The sequence below is a fragment of the Natator depressus genome, chromosome 15, assembly GCF_965152275.1.
Source record: "Natator depressus isolate rNatDep1 chromosome 15, rNatDep2.hap1, whole genome shotgun sequence".
Lineage (NCBI taxonomy): Eukaryota > Metazoa > Chordata > Testudines > Cheloniidae > Natator > Natator depressus.
Genome location: NC_134248.1, coordinates 649,859 through 671,750, shown reverse-complemented (window position 1 = coordinate 671,750; position 21,892 = coordinate 649,859). Strand labels below are relative to the sequence as shown.

The 21,892-nt window shown below is 55.7% G+C and overlaps 1 protein-coding gene across 1 annotated transcript in view; it reads right to left on the bottom strand.

Annotated features, from left to right (window-relative positions):
* The window catches only part of TBC1D10A (TBC1 domain family member 10A), a 46,170-nt gene extending 27,043 nt beyond the window's left edge, over nucleotides 1–19,127 (bottom strand). Inside the window, exons 1-2 of the mRNA XM_074973181.1 lie at nucleotides 18,949–19,127; nucleotides 2,909–3,008 (exon numbers count right to left, since the gene is read on the bottom strand). Coding sequence (XP_074829282.1) covers nucleotides 2,909–3,008; nucleotides 18,949–19,127 — 279 coding nt within the window. The remainder of the gene's footprint in view (nucleotides 1–2,908; nucleotides 3,009–18,948) is intronic.
* Between the last annotated feature and the right edge of the window lie 2,765 nt (nucleotides 19,128–21,892).

Here is a 21,892-nt window from a genome sequence, read left to right as displayed (position 1 = left end):
TAAGTCTTGGGTGACAGAGACTCGCACTCCCCACCCCCCAACTCTACACACACCTGACAGAAGGCTGCAAGCCCAGAAGCAGAGCAGCGAGGAGCCTCAGTGCTGGGATTTTACAGGGAGCCCCCAACCCCAGGAACAGACTTCCCTCCCCACAGCCTTAGCCCAGCCACCGATGTTCAGCAAGAGGTGCTGGCAGCCCTCTGTTATTCATGGAACACAGGCCAGAGCCTCTGGTCGGCTTGAGGAGAACAGTCACATTCTGAGGCAGTGAAGATAGGAACTGGCTTCTGCCTAAGCCCAGCAAGCCCTCCCCAGCAGAGACCCTGGGTTTATCAATCATCTACCAGCCCTTTGCAATGGGATCTGGACAAGTGTTTGCTCCACGGAGACATGTGACTCTGCTGGGCTGTGGCAGAGCCATAAATGCTGAGCCTGGCTGTTGGCTTCATGCTCTGGCTCCATTCAATGGTCTCATGGCACTAGCATTAGAAGTTCCCCTTTCCTGCATTGCTCTGTACAGAGGAACAGTGGAACGGACAGGTCAGGCAGAAGCAAGGAATGGGAGCTCAGTTCAGACCTGCCTGTGCAACTGCCTTTGCCCAGCCCCAAAAGGGAAGAGGATTTGGAGAGTTCGGTGCTTGGGAATGGTGTAGAGACTAAGCAGTCTGTTTTCTCCAAATGCAGCAGAAAGATCTGGAACGAGAAGGGAGGGCAGGCTTTGGACTAAAGCAATGGGACTCGCTTTCCAGTAGGACTTGTCCATTTCAGGCTGTCCCACCCTGAAAATGTGCACAGGAAGGCAGTGAAAAGATGCATGAATGGCTCACGTACAATGCCCGAGCTGATCAGTGAGGCTGGGGAAGTTTGAGGGGACCCTTACCACAGATGCACATGTGCAGTGTGTGATCACGTTTCCCTTTAACCAGTCACACAAGGTGAGAATGAGGTGACACTAAAAAGGAATGCTGAAGCCCAAGGCACGCACAGCATAGCGTGATCACAGCTGGATTTCAACAGGCCAGGATAAGGGACCATTGACATCAGCAGCTAAAGATAAGAGACGTTCAGTCTTGATGCTTCGAGGTAGGGAGGTCTGCATGAAGGGAGTTACCCCAAAACAGCCTTGCACAGACTGGACAGCTGTGGTCCCGCCTGAAAAATCACTCCCAGCTTGGAAGCAAGCTGGGACCCTTCTGCTCCTGACAGCTAGCCCTGGACACTCAGCCCCCAACTGCAGCACTAGGAGGCTGCTCGGCACTTTCAGTCAGACCCTGGGTGCAGTACTGCGGAGATCTGCGCAGGGATCAGTCCTAGCTGCAAGGAGGAAGTCTCTCAGGCTTGCGAGCAGGCAGGTGGGGCACCACCGCAAGGCCGGAGCTGGCGTTACTAGCAAGAGGCCTTGGCAGAAGCAGTTTGATTGCCCAGGAGCTTGCCTGGCCTGCTCATCTGCCTTCTCCTGGGAGCTCTGTGGACTCAAGCAGTAAAATGAGTGATTGCTCTGCTCAAAGAAACAGCACAAGAGTTAGGAAAGATGCTACCAGAAGCATCCTCAGCTGCATTTGGTTTTTTTAGGGACGGTAACAGAGAAACAAGTGGGAGCCAGGTGGGCTCTGCACTCCAGACAAATCTGCCAAGGGGCAAAAGAAGAGCAAGAACCTTGTTTGCCCCGTACCAAGGGCTCACAAGTAACAGCAGGGCCCATCTCTCAGATCCCAGCGACAGGGATGGATGCAGATTGGAAATCTATGAGAAATCTCACTGACCTAAATAGAGAGGACGTAGGAATCTAACTTCAGGGCAGAGTGCCAGTCCGCATTGGAGCTGGGTGCTGCTCAGTGGGCTCCAATGGTCCTGAGCCTTTGGGCACTGCAGCAATACGAACACAGACCTAGCTAAGACACTGCACTGAGCTCTGCAGTTCTGTTCTTCATTTTTAAACAGTTCAATCCCCTCCCAGTAATGACAAAACAGACCCTGGCCCAAGAGGAAATGGCTCCTCAGAGGGGTTCAGCCAGCAAGTGGCTATACTGCCGCCAAGCCCTTAGCCATGTCCATTCAGGTCCAAAAAGGAAAAGTTACAGACAAATGCTCAGAGTTTGAGATTCCCATGATGCCAATGAAGTTAAAGGTGCCATTGAAAACGCCGTTTGAGTTCCCGTTGCTCCGTACTTGCAATGCAAACACTTCAGCACAGGCGTAGGGAACAAAGAGCCAGAGGTGAAACTGACCAGCACATTGACATTGTCTGAGCAGACCACGCAGCAGAGCAAGCAGCATCAATGAGGAAACGTGGATTTCAAACATTCAGGGTTAAGTCAGGTGTTAGACTCAGAAGAAATTTTGTTTCTAACCTTTAAGCACCCCTCCCCCCATGCTAAGACTGGGCTGTGGCTCAGCTCCCCAGAGCTGATGTCTGAACATGGGACACTGCCTTTGAAGACCCTGGGGAGATGGGAACAAAGCGGGCCAGGCCCCTCTCCCCTTCACATTAGGGCACCTCCCAGTGGGGGAACAGGAGGCTGTTAAGGCCAAGCTGCCGCGCTACTAGCTGCTCCAGTACAGTGACGCTACAGCAGCTAAAGCCAAACAGCTCCCAGGAAGGCAGGAGAGGGCACCACCCAACCCCGCCGTTCTCTCCCTGGATGAGAGAGGCCTGTCAGAAAAGCTCCCAACCCAACTCCCAGGACGAGTCAGCCCATGATCAGTCCTCTGCTCACACCTCTGAGCGCCCTGCTTGGATGAGCACAGCTGAGATATCCGGAGAGGGAACTCACACCAAGGAAGAACCCCCAGCCCAGGGGGCATTTACACAGACCCTCTGGATCCCAACACCCCGAAGTGAGAACTACCAGAGCCAGGGTTACGGGACAGCTGGGAGAAGAGCACTGGAGCTCTCAGGTGCACTTACCTTCTTATGCTTCTTGGCCATCCATTTGTCCCAGTTATTGAGCATATCCAGCCATTTGGACTCCCTCTGCCTCAGCACCTCCAGTGGCACCTCCTCCAGCCTTGGGGACAGGGGAGAGAAGAGAAAATGTCACATGGGGCAAAGCCGCTCCAGTCACAGCAAGTGGAACTGGGAGCCTGCAGCCCTTTCAAGGATTTCACCTCCAAGAGCGCCTGCTCCATGTGCCCCATCCCCCTGTGCTGCTGCCTGGATCACCCAGGAAACTGCTCTAACCCACCCAGACTCCCTAGGACAATGGGGTCTGGAGAAGTGCTTGCTGAGAATCCCCCTCGCATACAACCCTCCGCACTCCCCATGCTTGCGACACAGACCTCTAACCCGGGGCTCAGCTTCGACTCCCCCACCATTCTCCTTGCACATCCAGGCAGCATCATACCTTGCTGCATTCCTACAATCCAGGCTGCTCTGTCCTAGCCCCTGGCGCTCCACCTTGTTCTTCCAGTCTGCGTACAGATTCCTCTTCCCGGCCTGCTGCTCTGCCACCTCCACTGGCTCCCACCATTTCACCACCGGAGATGCCAGCGCCTCGGTCCCATCTTCGAGAACCCTCCCAAGTGCCCCTTCTCTACCTAGCCTTGCGTCTTGCCAACCCCCACCTCCACTGCACCAGCAATGACACCAGCCTGGCCTGCCCATTCCTCTCCTTTCACCCTTCCTGACCCACCCCCAGCCAGTTCCCCACGTCTCTGCCTGTCAGACACTGGACAGCAATGGCCTGAGGGGGCGGGGACAGCTGCCACTAGTCAGATTGTAAGCTAAGCAAGGCAGGCACTGCGTCTGGATAGGTCTGGACAGAAGCTAACACAATGGGGGCCCAGGCCTGATTAGGCCCCAAATACTAAACCTTTAACAGCAGCAATGTAAGTTAGTATTTGGTTCCTGAGCCAGAAGCAGGAGAGAGAACAGGATACAGGCACCATCAAGCTACTCCAGAACCCTGGAGCATGTGGGCCACTCTGCACACAGAAACAGGCAGCAGCCCTTGCCCTGCTCTGCTGGGCAGGAGCATTCTTCAGAGCTCTGAAGAACAAGACAGGGCAGGGTGCTGCACTCTGGCTGTCAGTGACGACTGGCAGCACCAGTTTCTTAGGGTGCACCTACACTGCAACAGGGAGACGCAATTCCCAGGGCAGGCAGAGGAATATGCACTAGTTTTGATTGTGCCCATGTTCTAAAACCAGCAGTGTGGCCATGGTGGCCCAGGCTAGCCATCCAACAGGGACTGGAACTGGGTAGTTAGCCTGAGCCAGCACCCCCTCACATTGCTGGTTTTAGCGCACTAGTTGGATCCAGGTAAGCACATGCACGTCTACCAGAGCTGGGCATTACTCACGGGTATCCACTAGCCCGATCCTGACCTCGGCAGCCCAGGAGGCCTTCCAGCTCCTCTGCAATTCCTACCAGTCATTTTCTGCACTGCCTCTGCTCCCTGCATTTGGGGGATGGATTTTGAGAGCCTGGGCTGGAGTCAAAGCCAGCTACCAGACATCACTCCAACCCCCTTTTAACAGCTTCAAGTACTGCCAAGGGGATGATTCAAAGCCAGGGTCCAGGTCTGGCAGAGATCTACCTCCCACCAGCCCCAGACTGTCCTACAGAGCAACAGGCTCAGGCCTGGGGATCCAACGGCAGATCAGCCCTGGCTCAGAAGGACGCGCTCGGGACAGGAGGGACTTGAGAGAAAAACTGCTGCCAAGTTCAGGAGCTATCTCCACCGGTATTAAGACTTTTTACTGGGTGTAAAACAAAGCCAGAGCCCTCTTCCTCCGAGGCCAGCCCCCTGTCCAAAGGAGACCAGCCTGCCAGCACAACACAGATACTATCCCTCAGCACAGCACAAGCCCTGAACTAGGGAAGCTAAAGAATTGGCACCAACCCACTGCACAGAGGGGCAAGAGAGATTGAGTTAGATCCTGCATCCAGGAATAGCCTGTGCTGTGCCCACAGGAGTAATCCACATGCAACTTGGATGGCACCTGCAATAGAAGGGAGAGAGGCCTTTCACACAGGCTCCTTGCCACTCGTGCACCAGCCTTTAACAGCTGTGCGCACCTCCACCAACCCAGGAAAGATGGAGCCCAGCAGGCGCTGGGCTGGGAACAAGCAGCATGTCATGAGAAACTCGATTCAATTCAGATACCCTGGGGGAGATTTTTAATGCACATCAGGAAAGCCTGTAACACAGCCTTCCCCCACCACCAGGTATTACTGTACACGGCTTCCTGCAAGCGTTACGGTGTGGTGCTGAACCTTGGAATGCTAGTGCCCGTGTCACCCCAATACCGCTGAGCTACAAAGCAGATACTGGAAACCTCAAACCAGCACAGTCTGAGTTTAGCCCAGATCTGATTTAGCCCTTGTACTACACAAGCTCAGGCAGAAGGGGGGCAGTTTGGTCACTGCGCAGAGCGAACAGCTATAGTCACAGGACGTGTGGAATAAGCATGTCCCCCATTAACCTTCTGCAAGAACCAGACACACCACAGCCGCAGTCACACCCTCACTTCTGCTTTCAGTGCAGAGCCATCATAACCAGGCTGCGCCTCTGCCTGGTGCCGCACAGGCCCTGGCTCCGCATTTACTGGCTTTGCCAATACTGGAGCAATTTGACTCCAGCTCTCCCCCATTAGCCTGGGCTCCCACCCACCTCTGTTACACAGCCCTCCTCACCATAGTCTGAGGGCCTCACAACCAGCCACCTATTCCTCCCACAGGAGGAGGTAGAATTACCTCCAGTTACACACTGGGACTCTAAGGGACTAGCTTGAGGTTACACAGGATGTCCATGACAGAGCAGCATTTGAACCCAGGCCTCCACAGGCATCTGTCTGACTGCAGGGCAGCAGGGTTTCAGGCATGTCCTGAGCTGGGTGAGGGGGCGGGGGCAGCCCTACACCAACACAGCTCCCACAGAGCAGGTGCACCAGGCATAGCACAGAGCACAGCAGGAAGTTTGGTGCAGCCCACGGGATGATGGCCAGGCCTTGCTCCCAAATGACCCCAGCCCGATCCGACTGACACCAGACCCACCAGCTTTCCAAGGGCCTGTCCTCCCAGCAGAGGGACTCAGAGCTGCAGCGACTCCAGGAGTGGGGGTTTCAGTTTGGTCCAGTCACATGACGACAAGCTGAAGAGGCAGCTGCCAACTGGCCCACTCCCCTCCACTGATTTCACATGCTCGGAGCGCACAGCCAGCAGCTTTGGGAATGACTGGGGTGCAGGAGGGCTTGGCTGGACCCTTTGGGCTCTTCATCACCTGTGTTCAGCAAGATCAGTAGCTCCCACCACATGGGGAGAGACAAAGCCTGCACTAGCTGAGCTAGCCCTCCCTACACACAGGCCTGCTCGGGGCCTCCGAGCCTCCCCACCGGGCCCCGGGTCACAGGACAAGGGCACATGCGTCCAGCAGGCAGCGCCATGGGACCCAGTGGAGGCGTTACTGGGTACCAGGGTCAGGAAGCAGGACTGCCCCCAAAGGGGAGATGCTGGCTGGCTGGCCAGCTCCTGGAAGGGAGGCTGGGCAAGGCTGTCCCCGAAGAGGCAACTCCAATGCTCGAGTGAGCTGGGGGCTGAAGGGTCCCATGCAGAAGAGGTAACTGGGGAAGTAGGGCATGTGGGGGACCATGTCAGCACCTCTGTCCCGGGGAGACAGAGGGTGGTTTCTTAGTACATGGCGCATGGTTAACTGCCCACCACCCTGTGGTCAGAGCTGTCTGTGCAGGGTGACCCAGCGAGCCAGCCGCTGTCACCAGCCCTCACACTGTGCATGCAGGGACACATCACCTCCTCCCCACACCACATGGGTCCCCATGGCAGGAAAGTAACGCAGACACAGCAGAGAAGCCGCAGGGACAGGAGGACACTTCAGCCCCTAGCGCTCCAGTGAGCTGATACCAGCTCACGCTGCAGCTGCCTTGGGCAATGGACTTCATTCACTGGCACAGCTCAGAGGCAGTTACCCTGGCAAGCAGCGCTTGTTAGTCTACAGCCCCAGAGGCCAGCAAGGCTGGCTCCTCGTGGGCGGTCTGCCCCACACCTGCAGGATTCAGCTCTCCAGGCCACCAGGGCAGTTCAAAACCAGCGACTGGCTCATGCCAGCTGACTCCGGCTAAGGGACTGTTTAATCATGGTGCAGATGTTCAGGCTGAGGCCAGACTCCAGGACCCTGTGAAGTGGAGGGGTCCCAGAACTGCAATTAAACAGGCCCCCCAGCCCACCCCGCAAGCCTGAGTCAGTTATCACAGGCAATATGCTGGCATCTAATTGCAGTGACACATACCCAAAGTCTACAGCTCTTAGAGAGGGGTCAGCTGCTGTGACTCCAGCTAGCAAGGAGCATGGGCCTGGGGCTCCCTTCAGAGGAGCAGGAGATGGTCTACTAGGTCAGCAGGGGGAAAGAGCACCCGTCCCCTCTCCTGAAACCCACAGCCCAAGCAGCTCCCCTCTGCAGCCTCCCATGCCACAGCGTCAGACAATAGCAGGGAAGGTCATTCCAGGCCAAAGTCATGGTTTTAAAATAATTATGCAAACTTATTCCAAAACTCTGCTTCCCTTGAACAAAACAAACCTCCCCCCACTCCTAACCCCCCCCCCTCCACCCACACACAGAGCTGCACAGGATGCTCCCTTATTCTCTGTCTCTCCCCCCCACCCCTCCCCCAAGCCCAGTAGCTGCTCCCTTCTTCCAGGTAGTTAATGGGATTAGCTGCCTCACCTTCGGTGGGATGTTTGGAAGGCTGCATTATGGCACACTCCTCCAAGTGCCTAGTATCACTACGCAACAGGCCTGTGAAGAGCATGCCAGTGCCACGCTGAGCACACGCCAGGCTTTCTGCAGGAGCAAGGAGTCAAGGAGCGGGAGGTGCTGGGGATTGGTCACTGGATACAGAGCCTGTGCTCTAGCCCGCTGGGCCCAAGACAGCACAGGCTGGAAATCGTTGCTATCTGATGGTTGTTTGGCAGCCTGCATGAAGTGAGTTTTGTGGCATCTCAGTCCAGTTCCTAGTGAGAGGAGTCACAAGGCATCCCTCCCACAACCATGAGTTGGCAGGCTCAGCAGAGACTAGGAAGGAGCGGGTGGAAGGGCAGCCTAGGGCCCAGACGGGGATTCCGGAGACTGGGTTCAATTCTTTGCTTTGCATGAGCTGGGACAAGTCATCGCTCTGCGTTGCTTCCCCAACTGCAAGCTAGGAAACATACTGGCCCCCTTCTCCACCCTTCCCTTTGGCTCCACAAGCTTATGGGAGACAGCACAGAGGGATAAACAGCCATTCAGTGTAGCACCTTTCACCAACACTAAATCTACTCTGGAAAAGCTCTGCAAGACAGGCATGAGGACCAGGGCAGAGCAAAGTCTAGACCCTTGACACTCTGCAATCAGGCTGGCACTTCAGAACGCCCCTGCACCTCACTGCTCTTTGCTGATGCTGACTGCACACCCAATAAGACACCGCCAGAAGACATATGGCCCAAAGCAGGGAGGGAGAGCTCCCTACCCCAGCAGATCAACACTGCTTCTGGGGTGGGCACAGCAGGGCCCCTGTATTGCTTTGCAACCCTGAACCAACCTCAAGCCTATCAGAACAAAGAGGCATTGTGCAGCATCTCCTGGGTGGCTCCCCCTTGGCACCAGGTGACTGGCTAACCTGTCTCAGAGGTACACAAAGGGCTGTTCAGTCCACATTGGGGCACAGCAACGGGGGAGCTTGGCTGTTTCAGCTCACTCCACACACAGCTGGGAGCTCTGCTCAGCTAGTGAGCACAGAGCTTCATCCCATGAGCTCTGCGACTTCAGCCATCCATCCAGAGGGGGGCGCTGTGACCATGACCCAGCCCAGGGCCCTGCTGATGGGCCCCTGAAACAGCAGCCGATGGCATCGCTGATCCAAGTGGGGCGTCTATGGGAGATGAAGGGTCAACGCCAGAGATGGCAGGTGACCCTTGCTCCCAGCTGCCATTCGAGCCCACCTGGCCCAGCTTGGGGATTCGGCCCAGCTATCCAGGTCAGCTGGCCCCCAACACCCAATGAAGTCCAGGGGTGAGGAGTGTGCTCAGGGGGTTAGGCCCTGTCTGTTGAGCTGGAACAAGCTCAAATAAGGGGGTTGCAGGGTCCAGATCCATCTACCATGAGGAGGAACCCACCATACGGGGTCAGGACAGTGGGCGGGGAGGGAGGACTCGGCAGCTGCTGCTGAACGCTCTGTGAGCTGGGCCCCTCGGGAGGCTCAGGTGTCCCCCGAAGGCAGCTGGCACAGCTGTGCGCACTCAGGGATTCCTGCCTTTGCGTCTGCTTCTCCATGGCCAACCGCACGGCCATGGCCTGACCCCGCAACTCCAGCACGTCAGCACATGGCACTTGAACCATGCAGAACCGCCCCGATGGGACAGGGCCACAGGTTTAAAGTTCCACATGCGCATCAATATTTTGCTGGATCAGGAGGATATAGCACATGCTGCCCAAGCCACCAGCCTCGGGGATCCCAAAGTTCCCCACACAGCCCATTCTGATACCAGCTGACGTTCGGGGACTGTCGAGAGCCGTCACCCTCCAGCGAAGTCGCCTCCCCTCTGCTCTAGAAGCTACCCTACACATGGATGCAGCGGAGGGAAGCCTAGATTACAGGGCAGCAGCTCTGGAACCCCCCTACAGAAGAGCCCCTCCAGCTAAACCATTAGCCTCTGACCCAGGCTAACTTGCCTGCGAGTGCTCCTTACCATGCATAATGCCAGCTCCCCACTGCCAGCCCCTCGCAACATGGCAGCCACACAGGAGGAAGTGAGCCACCTCTATTAGAATTCTCTTAAAAAGCATTCACTTGTGGGGGAGGGGAGCTCTGTTCCTGGAAAGAACTAAGGGTCCTTGTACAGCCCTGACTCCATGGGGATGGGCACATGAGAAGGGACGGGTCAGTGTGACCTGGCAGCTGGTTGGTTGGATGGTTTAAGAATCAGCCTTTGCCCTGACTCCGTGCCAGCACCCACACAAGGATTCCCCCCGCCTCCAAGAGGGATTACACTACCCAGAGCCAAGCTTCCCTTTACAAGCCAGGGCAATCCCCTCTCACCGAGATGCGCTGGAATGGCAGAGGAGCCTGTCCATAAAATGCTGCCATGCACCAGCCCAGGGTCCTGTATTGCTGCTCCCACAGCACGTGGCAGAGGCAGCAGCTCCTTCCCTGAGGAGTAAGCCCCTCACCCCCCCACAAATGACACTGACTGAAGGAGCAGCATGAGGATAGGTGGGAAGCTAAAGGCTGCAGACGGGGATCTGAAGGGGAGAACACGAAGCCCAAATATCCCCCATCTCAAAAAGCAAAGACCCCGTGAGTTGTTCCCAACTATTTGGATTACTGCATCCTAGCCCCGGAAACTAACACAAATAGCTTTGGATTGACATCAGTCCTTTCGCACCCACAATCCCAGCAAGTCAGAAACACAGGGCCAAGGCTGCGCCAAAGGGAGGGCCAAGGACCAGGAAAACAGAGCATTAGCTGAAGCGGATTAACAGAAACAGAAACCAGTTATTGGAATTCAACGACATGCCACAAGCAGAGAAAGCTCCCTGTATGGAAACAGGAACTGCATGCGAGAATGCCATCAGTCATGAGCAGGGGATGCAGGAGAGGCACAAGAGCCCTACGACTGTTCTCAGCAGGAGTGTCGCTGATCAGATCGCCTGGAGGGGGAATTGTATAGCCCAGAGCCAGTGACAAATCTCCTGGCCCCTGCGTTAGGCATGCCAGTTCCCATGGGTCCTGGTGAGGGTAAGGGAACTCAAAATCCTGGCTGTAGCATCTCCCAGAGGAGGCGATGCCTCACACTGCCTGATCCAGCACAAGGCACTTCTAATTCCCTTGGCTCTAGCTAGCAGAGCTTTTGGAACTGCCCATGCATCTTCCAGGTATGTCACAGCCACCTGCAAAGGCACTCCTTGACGGCTGGCTGATTCTGATTGGGGTTTCAATCCTTGAGGGGGCCATTTAGGGATGGGGGAAAAATTGGGGATTGGTCCTGCTTTGAGCAGGGGGTTGGACTAGATGACCTCCTGAGGTCCCTTCCAACCCTGATATTCTATGATTCATACAACTCAGCAGCCTCGATCACAGTCTCAGACCGAAAGATCTTTGGTGCAGCTGGTACAGCGCTGAGCCCACTGACGGCCAGAGGCCAGGCTCAAGGACAGTTTTAAACAATGAGTTAACACCCTCCTACAGGCACACAATCACAGCAGCATTGCACCAGGATTCCCTTTACAAGAGGAAAAGGATCGAATGGGCTTCTGTTAAAAAAAAAAAAAATGCCATGAGACACCTTTCCCCCCCATTACTACATCGAGGCTGGTGTGTGGGTATTAGGCATGCCTTTACTGCAAGAGGACACCTATACCTCCATTTTACAGATGGGGAAACAGGCATACAGCAGTGATTTTCACAAGCCAGTGAATCTGTGGCAGAACATGGACGAGAACCTGAGGGTCCCAGCTCTACCCACTAGACTGCACTGCCTGGCATTTTAGAGAACTTTACACTCATGTTCAGAGTTCTAAGGAATAACTCGCACAAAGGGGTGAAACAACCTTACGAGACACCCGAGCTGCTGACTGTGCCAAGCTAGATGGGCCCTCTCGCTGACCCACTATCAACCCCATCAGCAGCAACGGCGCAGCGGCACAAAACAAATGGGCTACTAGCGGCTTCTCATGCCCACAAATTACAAGGGTGCCAATCACAGGTAGCTACGCAGCCAGCTAGAGGAACATGTTGTAGTTTCCACTCCTGCCCCAAATGAGGTCACAGCTAACACATCCGGCCCGGCTCACTTTCTCTGGGTGTCGCCATAGAAATAACTCTGGAAGCAACCATGCTGCAAAACCGGATTCCAATTAGAGTGGGGGAGACAGAGCACATTCCTTACCGTTCTACAGCCCAGTCAGGGCCATTCCATCTCTACAAGAGGTGGGGCCCGCAGCCTGCAACACTCCGCCATGAGCGGAGGTCACAGTGCATGCTGGGATACGGCGTGCATCTCTGCTAAACAGGAGAGAATCCAGCCTGTTCTATACAAACTCAGTGCAGCCTTTGGGCTCCCAGCAAGCTGTCAATGCTGCCCCTCAGCCGGGCAAAGTTTGAGCAGCTCCTAAAGAAAGCCGAGTCAGACTTAAGCAGCCAGATTTCCTCGTGGTAGATTAGCTGCAGGAGTTGGGAGAGGGGGCGTGCGGGGGTTCAGCCAGGGAGCCGGCTCATGGAATCTTTCTTCTGCAGTTGGGAGCCCTGACAGCCCGCTTCCCCGTTACTGCAGCCCTTCTGGATCACTTCAAATAACCTCTGGCTCTTACAACAGCTACAGATGTTCCGTTCCCCTCACAGGAAGCCAGCACCCATGGGAACCAGAGGATAGGACAGTTTCCCCAATTACACTATGGCCAAAAATGCACAACCATCTAGTGCTCGGAATTCAAAACAGGTCTCAAGGTAACCAGAAGTTGCCATCACTGGATGGAAGGGGAACACTCAGGCCTTGAAATTATTTACAAATTTAACAGAAGCCTCCTCTATTCTCAGCTTCCTCCCACAGGGCCAATACTTTACTGTTAAGACCCTCCCTGAGCTCGCTCCATCTTCACATGTAGGGGCCACCTCCCCTGCTCCTGCAGAGTCCCACCCCCTAGGGCAAGAATGCCTTCTCCTTCACAGCCTGTGAAGATCTCCCAGCTTCTTCCTCTCCATCTTTTCAAGGCTTGGCCCTTCTTTGCATTGCAACTTGGGAGCACTGTCCGCACAATAATACCAGCCACAACAGAGCTACCTGAAGCTTCACTAAGTCTCACATATCCCTTAAAGCATTTGCAAGGAAGGACGAGATCTAATGGTTAAAGCACAGGTCTGGGGTCAGGTGCCTAGGATGTATGCCTAGTTCTGTAATCTTGGGCACGTTAAACCATCCATTTACACAGTTGTCAGAAGGAATACAACCTCACAGGGGCAACGTGTGGCTTAGTCCATCAGTGTTTATAAAGGTTTCAGAGTGGCAGCCTAACATGGCTGTATTCGCAAAAAGAACAGGAGGACTTGTGGCACCTTAGAGACTAACCAATTTATCTGAGCATAAGCTTTTGTGAGCTACAGCTCACTTCATCGGATGCATTCAGTGGAAAATACAGTGAGGAGATTTATATACACAGAGAACATGAAACAATGGGTGTCACCATACACACTGTAACGAGAGTGATCACTGAAGATGAGCTATTACCAGCAGGAGAGCGCGGGGGGGGGGGGGGGAGGAAGAGGGAGAAAACCTTTTGTAGTGATCAAGGTGGGCCATTTCCAGCAGTTGACAAGAACGTCTGAGGAACAGTGGGGGGGGGGGAAATAAACAAGGGGAAATAGTTTTACTTTGTGTAATGACACATCCACTCCCAGTTTCTATTCAAGCCTAAGTTAATTGTATCCAGTTTGCAAATTAATTCCAATTCAGCAGTCTCTCGCTGGAATCTGTTTTTCAAGTTTTTGTTGTTGAAGAATTGCCACTTTTAGGTTTGTAATCAAGTGACCAGAGAGATTGAAGTGTTCTCCAACTGGTTTTTGAACATTATAATTCTTGACGTCTGATTTGTGTCCATTTATTCTTTTACGTAGAGACTGTCCAGTTTGACCAATGTACATGGCAGAGGGGCATTGCTGGCACATGATGGCATATGTCACCTTGGTAGATGCACAGGTGAACGAGCCTCTGATAGTGTGGCTGATGTGATTAGGCCCTAAGATGGTGTCCCCTGAATAGATATGTGGGCACAGTTGGCAACAGGCTTTGTTGCAAGGATAGGTTCCTGGGTTAGTGGTTCTGTTGTGTGGTTGCTGGTGAGTATTTGCTTCAGGTTGGGGGGCGGTCTGTAAGCAAGGACTGGTCTGTCTCCCAAGATCTGTGAGAGCGATGGGTCATCCTTCAGGATAGGTTGTAGATCCTTGCTGATGCGCTGGAGAGGTTTTAGTTGGGGGCTGAAGGTGATGGCTAGTGAAAGTAATTTTCTTTGTTGGGCCTGTCCTGTAGTAGGTGACTTCTGGGTACTCTTCTGGCTCTGTCAATCTGTTTCTTCACTTCAGCAGCTGGGTATTGTAGTTGTAAGAATGCTTGATAGAGATCTTGTAGGTGTTTGTCTCTGTCTGAGGGGTTGGAGCAAATGCGGTTGTATCATAGAGCTTGGCAGTAGACAATGGATCATGTCATGTGGTCTGGGTGAAAGCTGGAGGCATGTAGGAAGGCATAGTGGTCAGTAGGTTTCCGGTATAGGGTGGTGTTTATGTGACCATTGTTTATTAGCACTGTAGTGTCCAGGAAGTGGATCTCTTGTGTGGACTGGTCCAAGCTGAGGTTGATGGTGGGATGGAAATTGTTGAAATCATGGTGGAATTCCTCAAGGGCTTCTTTTCCATGGGTCCAGATGAAGATGTCATCAATGTAGCGCAAGTAGAGTTGGGGCATTAGGGGACGAGAGCTGAGGAAGCGTTGTTCTAAGTCAGCCATAAAAATGTTGGCATCCTGTGGGGCCATGCGGGTACCCATAGCAGTGCCGCTGATCTGAAGGTATACATTGTCCCCAAATGTAAAATAGTTATGGGTAAGGACAAAGTCACAAAGTTCAGCCACCAGGTTAGCCGTGACATTATCGGGGATAGTGTTCTTGACGGCTTGTAGTCCATCTTTGTGTGGAATGTTGGCGTAGAAAGCTTCTGCATCCATAGTGGCCAGGATGGTGTTATCAGGAAGATCACCGATGGATTGTAGTTTCCTCAGGAAGTCAGTGGTGTCTCGAAGGTAGCTGGGAGTGCTGGTAGCGTAGGGCCTGAGGAGGGAGCCTACATAGCCAGACAATCCTGCTGTCAGGGTGCCAATGCTTGAGATGATGGGGGCATCCAGGATTTCCACGTTTATGGATCTTGGGTAGCAGATAGAATACCTCAGGTCGGAGTTCCAGGGGTGTGTCTGTGCGGATTTGTTCTTGTGCTTTTTCGGGAGTTTCTTGAGCAAATGGTGTAGTTTCTTTTGGTAACCCTCAGTGGGATCAGAGGGTAATGGCTTGTAGAAAGTGGTGTTGGAGAGCTGCCTAGCAGCCTCCTGTTCATATTCTGACCTATTCACGATGATGACGGCATATCCTTTGTCAGCCTTTTTGATTATGTCGTCAGAGTTGTTTCTGAGGCTGTGGATGGCATTGTGTTCTGCACGGCTGAGGTTGCGCTGCATCCCCCAACCCCTCCCAGAGCCTGCACCCCCTTCCCACACACACCCTCCCGCTCCTAAACTCCCTCCCAGACCCTGCACCCGTTCCCCCCCCTCCCCTTCCAGAGCCTGCACCCCCACCCCAACCCAGAGCCTGCACCCAGCACCCAAACTCCCTCCTAGAGCTCGCACCCCAGACTCCCTCCCAGAGCCCAACCTCTCACCCCTTCTGCACCCAAACTCCCTCCCAGAGCCTGCACCCCAATCCCCTACCCCAGACCACCTCCCCCACCCAAACTCCCTCCCAGAGCCTTAGACAGGTGGGAGACGGGGCAGGGGGGTTCTGAGCAGCTTGAGTGACATTATTGGCTTGCTGGGAGGATTTGAGGACTGGCACTGGCCCTAATATAAATTGAGTTTGAGACCCCTGACCTAGAGACTTTTAAAAAAACAAAAGCTGAGATTCTCAGGTGATCACCTGACCCCAGAGGCAGGGGATTTAAGAAAAACACCAAGTGTCACAAGAGCTGGCAAAACACTGCTCATGTGATGCATGTGATTCTACCAGCCCTACAGGAGCGTCAAGGCACCAGTCGTGTTTGCAGAGTAGGTGAAAGGTGCTACAAAAGGGCAAAGTATTATTAGTTATTTCTGCTATGTCAGAAATGAGAGACTGTCCCCTCCTGGAAAACAGCAGTGTAACATGTGGGCTCCTTCAGCAAGATGGAGCGATCTACTCAGTCCTTTTAAGGCAAGTAAAGCAGCTAGTTACCCAGACCCAAGTAGTAAGGAACATAGCCAAGGAAACGCTAGTAGAGAGATTCTCAGGAAACCACTGCCAAGATGTTGTGGGTAGGAACTGACCCTCACAGTGCAACTATCCATGCAGGAGTGCCAGCTCCAAGACAGAGGAAGTGACTTGCATCCTTTCTGAGCAGGATCCTTTGACTGAAAGAGCTGCCCCGAAAGGCCAAGTACAAGCCAACTCCAGACCCCCTAAAGGTAGTGCCCCTAACATACAACTTCTAAGTACACAGCATGGGGGTCACAGCAGGCTGGTTTCACGGCATCTGTGTGTTAGGCATGCTCTCTCCCAAGGCAGGTCCTGGGAGGCTCCCATAGACTGGGAGTTGCACTGAATTTCCCCTGAACGAGGGGCTGCATCGATACAAGGTACAGCTCACGGAGACTGCTTGCCTTAGCGCATGACTGTCGGGCTTGATTCGAGCTCTGTCTTAGAGGACGAAGGGGGGGCTGCACAGTAGAACTGCAGGGGCCACGCTCTGACCACTCAAACTCTCCAGTACAGAGCTCAAATCAGGTACCCACAGTCAGCCTCTTTCCATCTCCAATCCGGGCGCTGGGATTGAAAGCACCTATTACACCACCACAAGACCAGTGTCGGATTCATCCCTACAGCATGTTTCCCCACAAGTTAGTGCTTTGTCCAGTCTAGTTTTAAAACATCCCAACAGCTGGGGCTTCCACCCCTTCCTCTGGGCAATCAGCCAAGCTCATTCAGCCCCCTGATCTTTTATTTGGTGCTTCCCAAACTCCCTTCAGGTCATCAGTCTCTTTTCTAGAAACAATGTGCTTAGAAGCAAATAATCATCCAAGAGCAGCTGGGCTTGAACTGTGCAGAACGGCTGTCCCCTTCCTGCTCGGGGACATGATGCCATAGATTGGAGACACATGCTCAAAGTACAGACACTGTAGTACGGTATCTAGAAAAACTCTGCAGATGCACACTGCAGAGTTAATAGGATCAATGCTTCCTCCAATGCACTCTTCATGGATGTTTTACTTCCCCATTTTATAAGCCAGGGCTGCCAAGAACAGTTTGCTGGCTGTGAAGCTGTGATCATGGCAACCAAGGGCTGTCTGCCCCACACACCTTTTGTGTCCCACTCTCCCTCTTGTCCAGGATATGATGAAGCAAGGCAGGAAAGTTAGCAGGTTTGCACCCAGTTGGTCCTGGGATTGTGCTCGGATTTGAGAAAAACTCCTGAGAGCCCTCCCCCTCTCCAATAAAGCCAGGACAATCTTTGAGAAACAAGACAGCCCAGACCCTCTCCGCTACCCAGAGCGCAGGAGCTCCCGACTCCACTCTGCTGGCAAGGAAGCTGACGGGTGGGGTTCACTCTCCTCCACTCCTCCCCAAATACCAGAAGTGGTTGTTTATTCCCCTGGCTCTCACTTATCTCCTGTTATGTGCTCCAGACTCTTTTCTTTGCAGACATTTGTATGTGCTTTCATCACCCAGAGAAAGCTTCCCACAAACCTTGGTGCCAAGCCCCTTCCCCTGGAGCCTGTGCCAACCTCACACCCAGGCCTTTCTGAGGTCAGACCCTGCCAGACATAAGCCACCCTCCCACTCTTCAGTTACATGTCCATCCGTCCCCCCCCACTTCCTCCTGGCCACTTACCCCCCTCACACTTCCCAGGGTTACATGGCCTCCAGTCAGACATGAGCTCCCCACCCCCAAACAGGTCATCCCCTTCCTAAGAAACCCTCACAGTTACACCCCCACAACAGCATCAGCCTCTGCCAAGAGGGGGTAACACCCTCCCCCTTGCCCATCACGAGCAGGAACAGAGGGAACCTCAGTCTCCCAAACCCAGGCCAGAGCCAGACCCTCGCAGGAGGGGGCTTCTCCCTACTGACCAAAGGGGAACAGGCTCAGGAGGGGCGCTGGCCACAGGGCTTGCAGGCAGTATGCAGCAGAGTTTCTCGGGGGTGCGAGCAGGCTTGGGGTCCCTGTGTGGAAGCAGCAAGGCTCACCCAGAGCCACCCCAGGACAATGCTGAGGGCAGCGTGCAGGCCCTACTGGGGTCCAGGAAGGTGTTCCCCACAGGAGTCTCCCGCAGGGCAGAGGCTGAGCAGGGTGGAGGGGTCCCCTGGGGGGGCAGAACGGGGTCTCTCCCCGGGCCAGCGCTCACTGCCCCGCAGCCTTTGGCAGCTTGGAGAGGAGGGTCGGGGGGGGGGGGTGCCGGAACCAGAGGTGGGGGCTCTTCCACGGCTGCTCCCCGCCTGCCAACGCTTCCGGGGGGGGGGGGGGGAAGAAACACGCTGCCCCTCCCCCCATGCAGCGGGCTGTAGCCCACGGAAGCTTATGCCCAAGCAAATGGGCTCGTCTCTAAGGTGCCACGAGTCCTCCTGTCCTTTTTGCGGGTACAGCCTGACACGGCTGCTCCTCGGAGACCTCCCCCAACGACAGCCAAGTAAAAAGTGGGGGGCATGGCCCCCTGCCTCCGGCAATGGTGCCCCCCAATTCCACAAAGCTGTCAGGCCGGCCCGGGAGGGGGGGGGGGGGAGGAGGAGGTCCCGACAGGCCGGCCCGGGAGGGGGGGGGGGGGGGGAGGAGGAGGTCCCGACAGGCCGGCCCGGGAGGGGGGGGGGGGGGGGAGGAGGAGGTCCCGACAGGCCGGCCCGGGAGGGGGGGGGGGGGGGGAGGAGGAGGTCCCGACAGGCCGGCCCGGGAGGGGGGGGGGGGGGAGGAGGAGGTCCCGACAGGCCGGCCCGGGAGGGGGGGGGGGGGAGGAGGAGGTCCCGACAGGCCGGCCCGGGAGGGGGGGGGGGGGGAGGAGGAGGTCCCGACAGGCCGGCCCGGGAGGGGGGGGGGGGGAGGAGGAGGTCCCGACAGGCCGGCCCGGGAGGGGGGGGGGGGGGAGGAGGAGGTCCCGACAGGCCGGCCCGGGAGGGGGGGGGGGGGAGGAGGAGGTCCCGACAGGCCGGCCCGGGAGGGGGGGGGCCCGGCACTCACGGCCCCTCGGCGCTCTGGCTGCCCACGATGAAGCCGAACTTGTCCACGCGCCGCTCCCCGCCGTTGGCCTCGGAGTCGGACCCCAGCGAGCTCAGCTCGTCCGCGGCACCTGGGGCCCCGGCCAGGCTCTCGCGGCTCCCGGCCGCGCCCGGCCCGCTCGCTCCGCGGCTCTTCGCCATCCCGCCGCCAGCCCCGGCCTCCGCGGCCCGGGAGAGGCCGGCGGCCCCGCCCCCAGCCCCGCCCATCGGCGCCCATGGGGGCGGGCTCGCCTGGCCGCCGGCACCCGCCTCCTCAGCCGCTACCAGCCAGTAGGCGAGCAAGGCTCGCCTCTGCCGGACTCTGATTGGTCTCTCTCGGAAGGAGCCGCACCAATCGCTCACTGGTTGGGGTGTCAATCAACAAACCTCCATCCCCTCTCCGTCAGCCCGCGGCCGACCAGGCTTCTGCGGCTGCCCGCGAGCGGTGGGGGCGAGAGGAGGCGCGTGGGCTGGAGGGGCCGGGAACAGCGGGGGGGGGTGTGGGCTGGAGGGGCCGGGAACAGCGGGGGGGGAGGGGCGTGGGCTGGAGGGGCCGGGAACAGCGGGGGGGGGCGCGTGGGCTGGAGGGGCCGGGAACAGCGGGGGGGGGCGCGTGGGCTGGAGGGGCCGGGAACAGCGTGGGCTGGAGGGGCCGGGAACAGCGGGGGGGGGCGCGTGGGCTGGAGGGGCCGGGAACAGCGGGGGGGGGGCGCGTGGGCTGGAGGGGCCGGGAACAGCTGGGGGACAGGGGCCCCTGCAGAAAAGCTTCTCTCATCCTCCACTGAAATGCAGCCACCTCTGGGGTGGGACGCGGCAGGTGTTTAACAGCAGGGGATGGGACTGCTGGGGGAAGGGAGCCGCCAGCTGAAAGTGGAGGCGGCAAGGGGGAGGAGGTGATTCCTTGGGTCAGGTGGTCTTGGGTCAGACCCAGTGGCCTCACTCCTTTCCTTTCAGAAGGAGCATTTTACAAGCAAATACATTCTGAAAAGGAAACCCCTGGAAAACAGCCCCACCCTCCGCTTAGTAGCTGAGCCCTGAATTCCAGGATCTGACCTGCACTCTGCCATGAATGGTGATGGGGAAATGACTAGGAGTCAGGATACCCGGATGCTGCCCTTCACCACTGACTGTGCCATGTGTTCGTTCTAATACCCGTTCGCCTGGCCAGACTGTTGAGAGGCTAAATGAGTACTGGGGTTTGGAACATGCTGTGAAATACTCGGAGGAAAGGCCCTGTTCATCTCAAAGGTGCCACAAGTTTTCCTTTTCTTTTTGCGGCTACAGACTAACACGGCTGCTCCTCTGAAACCTGACATGATGATGTCTCTAGGCAGCCTGAGTTGCGGCCTTGGCAGGTGAAGACCTGAGGCTAGTTCAGCACTCCAGTTGGAACATAAAACATCAGTCGGGGAAGGGGAACTTGAGATTTCACTGTCTGCAGTTTTAGCCTTTGAGGGGTTGAGAGACAATACCTCATCCAGTGGCAACCCCTTTAATCAGTTCAGAAATGCCATTCACAGCCCAGGCCCCCTAAACTGGCAGGATTTACTGCTGTCTGAACACTGGGGAGTGAAGGTAGTACAAGGGCAATCAGGGGGTGGGGCCAGAGGAATTCCTACTTCTCCCCCCAAAAAGCAGAAGTTCCAACAACTACATAGTCAAAGTAGGGCAGGGAAGGAAAGGGATGGAAGCAGGGATGTGTTAAGGAGAAACAATGCCCAGATCCAAAATCTTATGGCATTCTTGAGAGACTCTTCCTTTCACCTTATCCCCAGTGGACTCATGTCTTGTTCCTGAGTCCTCAATATTCCTCCTCGTCCCAAGTAAGGAAAGCTCAACTTGCCCACCCTAAGAAGCCTCTGGAATCCTGGTCCTCCCCGACGGATACCTTGCTGCCTGGAGGCCAGGCCTCTTGTGAGAACTGCCGGACAAAGATTCACTCCTGGCTAGGATTAAAGTTCAGCAGGTCCTTTAAAGATTTACAGTCTTGGATAGAGAATAAAGTCCTTGTTTGTGTTCAGAGTATCCTCCTCTAGAGCAGTTCTTCTAGGGCTGATTAAAAAGATACACACAAATGAGCAGGGAGTGGCTATGTACCATGTGCTCTCATTGGATGCCAGCCTGAGTGCCTCCAGCGAAAAGGCTGCAAACTAATGGCTTAGATGAATTCAAGTCAGTCTATGAAGTTGAGTTTTTTGGTACCAGCCCTGGAGCCCCCAGAGTCATGCAGCAGAGCAAGTCCCTCCTCTACCCTGCCACACCCTGGTCTCCAGGGACTACCCATGCATATGAGAAGTCGATTCAATTTCTATGACATTTTGATCCTCTGAGACTACCACCCAACTGCTAATTAGTATCCACTGGGGGTGTCCATCTTTCCATTCACACAGGCCCAGGCCTATTACACAGCTCCCCTCTTTCTCACAGCTCCCAAGTGAGGCTAGGGGGAGGACAGCGTTGGGTGCTCTCTTTCCCCCCCACCCAGGCCAGGGGAGGCAGATTGCCTGGTATTGGAGCTCCCATGTACACCCTCCTTGCTCTGGGGCTGGTGCAGGTGGAGCCCCGTAAGCACAGATCAGAGCTGCAGCCAGCTGCCAGTGCCCTCTCCTCCCCCCATAAATCAAGTACCTGGCAGGGGATGCGATGGCTGGGGCAGAAGTGTCCTCTTACTACTCCCAGACTTTGAGTCAGGCCATTCCCCTCCTCTCAGTGGGGCCAGCGACAGTGGCTGGCTGGGAGCCAGCCAGGGACGTAGCTGTGTGGGGCTGCAGAGGCTCCCCAATGCCCCGGTGCAGGAGTTACGTGGCCTGCTCAGGAGGCACGGCTGGGGCTGGCTGCGAAACACTGCTGTGAATGATTCACAAGGTGCAAGGCAGTGGAGAATCAGTGCCTGGGACCAGATCTGGACAGGGAACTTACAAATTCAA